The 9,754-nt window shown below is 41.1% G+C and overlaps 1 protein-coding gene across 19 annotated transcripts in view; it reads left to right on the plus strand.

Annotated features, from left to right (window-relative positions):
- LOC105016596 (eukaryotic translation initiation factor 4 gamma 1) overlaps nt 1-3,803 on the plus strand; it is a 42,640-nt gene extending 38,837 nt beyond the window's left edge. For all 19 annotated transcript variants that reach the window (XM_029124399.2, XM_010880574.5, XM_029124590.2 and 16 more), the window contains 3 exons: nt 1,870-1,951; nt 2,128-2,268; nt 2,487-3,803. In XM_029124399.2, coding sequence (XP_028980232.2) covers nt 1,870-1,951; nt 2,128-2,268; nt 2,487-2,674 — 411 coding nt within the window. In that variant the 3' untranslated portion in view covers nt 2,675-3,803. The remainder of the gene's footprint in view (nt 1-1,869; nt 1,952-2,127; nt 2,269-2,486) is intronic.
- The last annotated feature ends 5,951 nt before the right edge of the window (nt 3,804-9,754 follow it).

Below are 9,754 nucleotides of genomic sequence, written 5' to 3' on the forward strand. Positions count from 1 at the left end.
TTATTACAGCACTCAGCAGTCTTTTTAGATGTGCCTATTAGCATGGCACATCTTTACATTTCTTGACTATTCTTTGCAAATGCTCTCCAAATCTGTCAGATTGTGAGGATATCTCCTGTGGACAGCCCTCTTCAGATCACCCCACAGATGTTGAATTGGATTCAGGTCTGGGCTCTGGCTGGACCGTTCCAAAACATTAATCTTCTTCTGGTGAAGCCATGCTTTTGTGGATTTGGATGTGTGCTTTGCGTTGTCGTCGTGCTGAAAGGTGAACTACTTCTTCATCTTTCTAACGGAGGCCTGAAGGTTTTGTGTCAAAAATTGCCCGGTATTTGGAATTTCCACCCTGACTAAGGCCCCGGTTCCAGCTGAAGAAAAACAGCCCCAAAGCATGATGCTGCCATGCTTCACTGTGGGTATGGTGTTCTTTGGGTGCTGTTCAGTGATGTTTTTGTGGCAAACATAACTTTTGGAATTATGGCCAAAAAGTTCAACCTTGGTTTCATCAGACCAGAACACATTTTCCCACATGCTATTTGGGGACTTGATGTTTGTTTTTGCAAACTTCAGCTGGGCTTGGATGTTTTTCTTTGTAAGAAAAGGTTTCCGTCTTGCCACACTACCCCATAGCCCATTCATATGAAGAATACGGGAGATTGTTGTCACATGTAGCACACAGCTAGTACTTGCCAGAAATTCCTGCAGTTCCTTTAATGTTGCTGTAGGCCTCTTGGAAGCCTCCCAGTTTTCTTCTCGTCTTTTCATCAATTTTGGAGAAACGTCACAGCTACCATGTCTCTGTCATATTTTCTCCACTTGATGATGACTGTCTTCACTGTGTTCCATGGTTTATCTAATGCTATGGAAATTTTGTACCCTTCTCCTGACTGATATCTTTCAACAATGAGATCCCTCTGATGCTTTGGAAGATTTCTGTGGACCATGGCTTTTGCTCTGAGATGCAACTAGGAAAATGTCAGGGAAATCCTAAAGAACAGCTGATCTTTATTTGTGATTAATCAGAGTCACTTTAAATTATGGCAGGTGTGTAATGACTTCTATTTAACATGAGTTTGAATGTGATTGGTTAATTCTGAACACAGCCACATCCCCTGTTATAAGAGGGTGTGCACACTTATGCAACCAGGTTATTGTAAGGTTTTTATTTTTCATTTTTCCCCCTTGAAGATTTCAGTTGGTTTTTCAATTGAATTGTTCACATTATAGGTCACATTAAAAGTGGAAAAAGTTCTGACATGATTTATCTTTGTCTCGTTCTTTTACATCACAAAAACCTGGCATTTTCACAGGGGTGTGTAGAATTATATCCAATTTATATCATAATAAAAATAACTGGAACACATTCAGTGGGAGCCTGTTATAGCTGATATCAGTACAGACGCCAATCACTTCCAATTGGGATGTAAATATGTTGGCAACTCCTGGGAGAAACTTGTATTTTATTTTACCAAACAACATTTTGCATGGAACAAGCAATCCCTTTTCTAATAGTGTGCTACCTACATGAATATTATGAAAAGACAAAGGCACAGGGTCAGTTCATAGGCAAGATGACTGGCAGGTGACATAAAGGAGACAAGGGGGCGAACAAAGTCATCAAGTTCTCATTGACAGTCAGCTCTCAAATCAGCCAACTGTGTGAAGAAACTGAAGAAAAATGTCAGTTTGCCGTGCAACAATACACCAGAGAGAGATCCCATCAGAGTCTCGGTATCCAGGTAGGAAGAAGTGGCAGTCGGTAACCATCCAACCCAAACCCCCTTTGGATGTTTAATCTGGAGCAAGAAGGACCATAGAGAAGCTGGATCCCCCACTGCCCAGTTCGCTGATGTGTTTTCTCTTCTGTAGGCCAACCTGGATGAGACGCAGGTGTCCTCCAACATGTTTGTCAGAGCAGTCATGACTTCCATCTGCCAGTCTGCCATAATCTGTGAGTTAAACCGCCTAAACATACACCATCCCAAATAAAACATTGTTTTGCTTAATACTTAGATGCTGGGTTAGTGCTGGTGGTGAATAGTGTATCTGGCACATTATGGTTCAGATTTGATCGTGGATATAGAAAGGTCGTGCTTCTGGGTTAACTAGTCTTCTCTCTGCCCCCAGGTGAGAAACCCTACAGGTTGGATGCGAAGGTGATCACAGAGAGGGCCTGGCTGCTCCAGAAGTACCTGAAAGATGAGCAGAGGGAACTGCAGGCTCTCTACGCCCTCCAGGCTCTCATGGTGGACATGGAGCAACCTGCCAGTGAGTAGAACACAGCGCGTCTACAGTAACTCTCCTCCGGATTGCTCTCAAATCTATCCTCGTCAGTTTTTTTTACATGCTAACCGTGTTCTTAGGCTTGGTCTGTGTTTGTAGCCGTTTGTAAACCGTATTTTGTATGTACAGTGTGTATTGAAAACCTCTCTCTCCACTTACGTAGTGTTCTTTTGACTGCCTGTGTCCTTCCTTCCTTGTTGTAGACCTCCTGCGGATGTTCTTTGACACTCTGTATGATGAGGATGTGATCAAAGAGGAGGCCTTTTATAAGTGGGAGTCAAGTAAGGACCCAGCTGAGATTCAGGGCAAGGGTGTGGCCCTTAAGTCCGTCACTGCCTTCTTCACCTGGCTTCGTGAGGCGGAGGATGAGGAGTCGGACAACAACAGCTAGGATCTTCTCACCAGCGCCCCCTGGACTCTGCGAGGACCTGGAGAAGGGACAACATGATGTTGATGATTCAGAAACGTGGGTCTGTTAGAATCAACAAAATCCTTCTGCATTTAAATAGAGAAAAATAAACTAAAGACTGGGAGAGATTCTACTACGGATCGAACATGCTATCGTTTTGTTTTATTTTATTCATTTTTGTTTCTTTCAACTAAAATAAATGCATTGAGAAACTAATTGTGAAACAATGAGAAACGTTACAAGCTGTAGGGGTGGCCCTTTCCTTCAGTGTTATCAGGTTTTATCCCTTGTTTTAAAGGCGTTGTGTTGCCATGGCAATGCTGTGACGTTCAGAAAAACAACAAAATGAAACCCACAACCGAACTTAAAAAAGGCTGCATATGTATGTGTATGTGTGTGTGTGTGTGTATATATACACACACACACACACACACACACACACACACACACACACACACACACACACACAATATTTGATTACGTCATATATCATGTTGAATGAGGCATGGTGACCATGTGTCATATGTATGTATGATTCTACATGATGATGCTCTTATGTCGGCAAATTAGCTTTTTGCTTTTGAGTGTTGAATGATTGGAGTGTTTCTTTTTTCTATAAAGAAAAGGGGACATTCTCGAGACTTCCCTGTTTTTGGACATTTCAGTCAAGAGTCTTTGTGAGACTTGTGTGGACTTCCTGTCTATGTACTCTGGAAGGAATGGGATTGGTGAAATGGAACTAGGAGGCAATGGACATGGACCTTTTGCTGCTGGGGGGGGGTCACAATGCTTCCAAGCTTGCCAACTGACATGTTCCATCTTCGACTCTTCAAAAAAAAACTCTGGGGAGAAAGAGGGTTTGCAAGGCCCTCAACAAGCCTGTTGTGGATTTTAAAAATATAAAATCAATATTAAAACTTGAAAAAGGTATATAGCAAAATCAACTTTAAAAAAAATGAATTTAAAAAAGTAGGGTAAAAATTTCAATGATGACATTAAAAGTCCTAAGGCCTTTTCTGCTTCCGTTTAGTGGAAATGCATTTCAGGAGGGTTCTGTAAATATATATGCCATTTGTTTTATTTTTCAAAAATAAATGCTAAAGTTATGCCATGCATTCTTTTTTTCCTTTCTGAAATGTGGCAGATTTCCCTGTATTTATATTTTTCTCTCCTCAGCTAGCAGAAGGGGCTTGTAATTATCCACCTAAAGTCATTGATTACAATTTAATTAAATATTTTGTAAATACTTTTTCGCTTTACTTTAAGTATTTAATTAAGAAAATGAATGCTTCTTTTCAAATCCAAACTGGAAAAGATGATAATAAAGAACATTGCAAATGAGAAGAAACAACTTTTGTAGTTTTCTGTGTACGGAGTGGAGGATTAAGGGCAGCCCTAATTTCACAATAATGTCAGATTTCATCCTTTTTAGCCCCAATGTCCTCTCTATCTATTGTGTCACACAAAGGGACTAAAAGCCTTTACTGTACCTAATTGTCCTGCGGAATGAGGAAGCCGCCAGGCTTTGTGTAAGTCTCAGCCATTCAGAACAGGGGAATGTGGGTCTGCCGCTGAGAAATTGCATTTGTGTGTTTTCATTGTTTCTTTTTCTAAAGTTCCCCATCCGCAGAGTTGTGTGTGCTGACTGTTCTCTTTTGTGTATCAGTTCTGTCTGTAGATTGTGACTGGAAGAGTTGACCAGGCCTCAATCCTACACCATGCTTTTATAGTCTGACCCAGTTCAAAGAGGTCAGTCGTGGTAGTAGAATTTTGGTGGCCCCTGACCGCTTCACCTTTTCAGTCTTTGCATGAAACTGCCCCATCTGTCTGCAATATGACTGCCAATACAACACCGCTACTAGAAACGAGTGTTCTCGGTAGGCGTCATTGTGAGTGTCATAGTAATGTATGTCAAATTGTATTTATTTTACCTCTGCCTTTTCTGCAGAACAAATGATAACATAATGGCAGTGTTTCCTCGGACTGTGGCGTTACTTTTTATTTAATGGACGCATGTTTTCTTTTACCCCAGAAGTGGGATCTTTGGCAGTGTAACGTTGACCATTTTTGACAGTACTGTTTGTTACTAAACCTTTAACGTAAAATGTGGCCATAAGTGTTGCTGCTTTGAAACCATTGCTAACCTGTACCCTCATAAGTGAGGTTGAGGCCATGCTTTCAATCACTGTATTTAAAGCATTGGGTGTAAATTAGAATATTTGGCGTGTGGTTCCTACTGTAGAGAAGGGTCCTCCGTTTTGGCATGACAGACGGTCTGAACCAGCAGCAGGCTTCGGCCTAGTCTAACGCAGTGACCAGTAATGTGATCCTGTTCACTGGGAACGGTATGTTTCTCAGTCAGTCTGTGTGCCTTGCCACACGATGGGCGTGTGACAAGGAAGGACGTCATCTGAAAGCTCCATCTACAGTACTTCGGATAATGATGACCTCAAGGTTGTGCTTTTTTTGGGTTATTGTTTAAAAGACAATGTCTTGCCCCATGTATACAAATCTAAAACTATGAGGGGTTCCCCTTCGGCTGGGTTCCCCTTCGGCTGGGTTCCCCTTCGGCTGGGTTCCCCTTCGGCTGGGTTCTTCGGACAGCAGCCAAGAAAGAGAGAGAAGGGCAGAAGTCTACTGGAGCAGCGGCCAGGAATGATAAAACAGCTGGAGGTATATTGAGGGGACAGGAACGGGTCTTTAGAGGGGAGTCATGCACATTTTTCCTGATGACACTGGGTTTGCTTTGGATTACAGTGCCACTTTGACATTGCATTTTATTTAGTTATTTGGGTATTCAAATGTACATTCTAAATCATTTACAATTTTGTCAGTTGTAGTACCAGTTGTAGTAAGTGTTTAATAAGATTAGATTATTTTAATTTAGCCTGTAGATGGTACAGATGTAAATTTAATAATTTTGATAGTTAAAAAGAAGATCTAAAATAACTGACACTGACAATTTAGATTCAGAGACAACAAACAATGAATAGATACTTAAAGTACAGGGCAGTCAAAGAATGGGATACTTTTTTATTTTCTTTGTTTACCGTCCCTCCCTATAATTTCAGTGAAGGCTGTGCGTGATCATAGCGGGTGTTAATGTTTTCTGTTTTTCAACTATATTTTTTTAATGAAACATATATGGGCAGTACGGGGGGTGGGGTTTAAGGGCCTTGAGTGGACCTGAGGCAGCAAAGCAGTCCCAAACCTCTGTGCTGTACGCCACCGCCTCTGCTTCACGGTTTGTATGAATTTATTCTGTTGATACCGACTCCTTGCCTTACATTGGTATGAAGTAATTCTGTTTACCGGCAGTGTTTTTTTTTCTTCCGATCATGTCACCTGGCAATGTGCCAAACAACTTCACCTTCCTTCATTGCATTTCTTTTTATTATAGTTGCATAAATGGTTTGAAATATTATTTTTGTTGTGTCATTTGTGAAATTGGATTTCCTTTATAATTGAATGTGGTTGGAATTTAACATAACATGTTGTGTACTTAAAAGACGAGTTTCCAGGGGGTGTTACCTACTTTTTCGCCTGAATGTGTATAAGAGGATCTACCTAAAATAAATGGGAAGGATCATCTTATAGTGCATACTCATGCATGTTCCCTTTCCACACCACCTTTCCTTGATTAATTTAGAAGGTTTTGAGAAGGGGGATGGAGGATGCAGAAATGTATTAATTTAGTTTGATAAAACCCATGAGCAAAGACTGAAAGCTGTCAACCTAGTAGAGCAATAATCGTACGAGGTGTTTTTTAATAATAATCACCACAAGGTGAGATCTTGCATGGAGCCCCAGACCGAGGGAGACTGACGCTTCCTTTGTGTTTCTTCCATTTGCGAATAATCGCACCAACTGATGTCACCTTCTCACCAAGCTGCTTGGCCATGGTCTTGTATCCCGTTCCAGCCTTGTGTAGGTCTACAATCTTGTCCCTGACATCCTTGGACAGCTCTTTGATCTTGGCCATGGTGGAGAGTTTGGAATCTGATTGATTGATTGCTTCTGTGGACAGGAGTCTTTTATACAGGTAACAAGCTGAGATCTGGAGCACTCCCTTTAAGAGTGTACTCCTAATCTCCGCTCGTTACCTGTATAAAAATCTTTCTGATTGAGACGGGATCAAATCCTTTTTTCACTTATTAAAATGAAAATCAATTTATACATTTTTTGACATGCATTTTTCTGGATTTTGTTGTTGTTATTCTATCTCTCACTGTTCAAATAAACCTACCATTAAAATTATAGACTGATAATTTCTTTGTCAGTGGGCAAACATAAAAAATCAGCAGGGGATCAAATACTCGTGGGTAGGCTCTTTTTTATAATCATTCAGTTTTAAAACACTTTTCAAAACTGAAAGATTATTTCTACTGTGCTTAATGCATGCCTAATTTTTTCTTTGAATTTCTTCATGTCTCATTTTATTTACCCAATCAACAGGTTCCTCCTAGTTGTATAACACAGCTAGCTGACCGATAGCCTGAAGAGACCGGAGGGCCTCAAGAGACCAGTCTGGTCAGTACAGTAAACAGAACACCAGAGCAGAGAATATGTCTCTGTGTTTATAATGGCTCCCTGCTCCCTGGCCAAAACATGCCATTACAGAAAAGAACTGGCAACCTTTAGGGGCAGCATGTCCAACGAAACATGACCACAACTCCTCACAGCCTTTTATAACCACTAGAGGGAGCCTTCACACCATCTATGTGGCTGCATTACCGAAGCAGTGAGTGAGTACTGCTGCCTGTGTATTTGAAGGCTGTTTGTACCCTAGGACACTAATTTTGATTTGCGCTGGGTCCCCGGTATGGAGCAGTCTATACCAGAAATTTTTGAGGCTGCACATCTAAACCAAACCAGAAGGGATTCTTCTTACTGGTGAAGGTTAAGCAGCAAGTCAAAGAACGGCTGGTCAGTCAGTCAGTTGATTAGTCAGTCAATCAGTCAGTCAGTCAGTTGATTGGTCAGTCAACAGCAGTGTGTGCCAGGTGCGCGTTGGCACATCTGCTGACTGTCATCTGGTCTACTGAGACAAACTGCGTTCACCACATCAAGCCCCCTATGAAGACTACACAAAGTAAATGTACTGCGTTCACACACTGTTCATCTCCCAGTATTAATATATTGATTCTTTCAATGTGTACATCAACAGTAAATCTGCGTATGTCCTATATCCTCTGCTTATTATCCAATTATCTTACAGCTCTTTGCAAAACATGGATTGATATATAATGTGTGTAAATGTGACCTATGTGTATTCTCTTTCTAATTGTTGCATAACACAAGCAACACCTTTTCACCCAGTAAAATTTGCTGTCTAAATAAGTAAAGAGGATGCCGGCATTACCCAGGTGGTGGCACAAACCACACCACACACCCTCCTGATTGACTCATAACATTCCACATACAGTGGGGAGAACAAGTATTTGATAACCTGCCGAATTTGCAGGTTTTCCCACTTACAAAGCACGTAGATGTAATTTTTATCATAAGTACTCTTCAACTGTGAGAGATGGAATCTAAAACAAAAATCCAGAAAATCACATTGTATGATATTTAAGTAATTAATTTGTGTTTTATTGCATGACATAAGTATTTGATACATCAGAAAATCTGAACTTAATATTTGGTACAGAAACCTTTGTTTGCAATTACAGAGATCATATGTTTCCTGTAGTTCTTGACCAGGTTTGCACACACTGTAGCAGGGATTTTGGCCCACTCCTCCATACATACCTTCTCCAGATTCTTCAGGTTTCGGGGCTGTCGCTGGGCAATATGGACTTTCAGCTCCCTCCCAATATTTTCTATTGGGTTCATGTCTGGAGACTGGCTAGGCCACTCCAGGACCTTGAGATGCTTCTTACGGAGCCACTCCTTAGTTGCCCTGGCTGTGTCGTTGTCATGCTGGAAGACCCAGCCAAGACCCATCTTTGATGCTCTTACTGAGGGAAGGAGGTTGTTGGCCAAGATCTCATGATACATGGCCCCATCCATCCTCCCCTCAGTACGGTGCAGTCGTCCTGTCCCCTTTGCAGAAAAGCATCCCCAAAGAATTATGTTTCCACCTCCATGCTTCACGGTTGGGATGGTGTTCTTGGGGTTGTACTCATCCTTCTTCTTCCTCCAAACACGGCAAGTGGAGTTTAGACCAAAAAGCTAAATTTGGTGATCCCTCACCTTCCTCATGATCATTGATGCCCCACGAGGTGAGATCTTGCATGGAGCCCCAGACGGAGGAAGATTGATAGTCATCTTGAACCTCTTCCATTTTCTAATAATTGTGCTAACAGTTGTTGCCTTCTCACCAAGCTGCTTGCCTATTGTCCTGTAGCCCATCCCAGCCTTGTGCAGGTCTACAATTTTATCCCTGAAGTCCTTACACAGCTCTCTGGTCTTGGCCATTGTGGAGTGGTTGGAGTCTGTTTGATTGAGTGTGTGGACAGGTGTCTTTTATACAGGTAATGAGTTCAAACAGGTGCAGTTAATACAGGTAATGAGGCTTCTTAAAGAAAAACGAACAGGTCTGTGAGAGCCGGAATTCTTACAGGTTGGTAGGTGATCAAATACTTATGTCATGCAATAAAATGCTAATTAATTATTAAAAAATCATACTGTGATTTTCTGGATTTTTGTTTTAGATTCCGTCTTTCACAGTTGAAGTGTACCTATGATAAAAATGACAGACCTCTACATGCTTTGTAAGTAGGAAAACCTGCAAAATCGGCAGTGTATCAAATACACTTGTTCTCCCCACTGTACATCCCATAGATGTTTTACCATTGATTTGGTCAGAAAGGGACTTTTTGGGCATGATAATTAAATTGTTCTGGAAACATAGAGTACATATCCTGCCATACCATTAGATAGACGTCCAGATCGTTACAAACAAGGTGGTCTGTAACGTTTAAAGTCAATTTCCTTAAAATTTGTCGTTAGAATTATTCACATGTTTGGATATGTTGTTGATCCTGCATCATTTTTTATTTTGCGTCTAACATTTGCTGAGACATTTGGGGTGGGTTATTTTAATCATAGGTCCATTCT

Source organism: Esox lucius, chromosome 1 (genome assembly GCF_011004845.1).
Source record: "Esox lucius isolate fEsoLuc1 chromosome 1, fEsoLuc1.pri, whole genome shotgun sequence".
Lineage (NCBI taxonomy): Eukaryota > Metazoa > Chordata > Actinopteri > Esociformes > Esocidae > Esox > Esox lucius.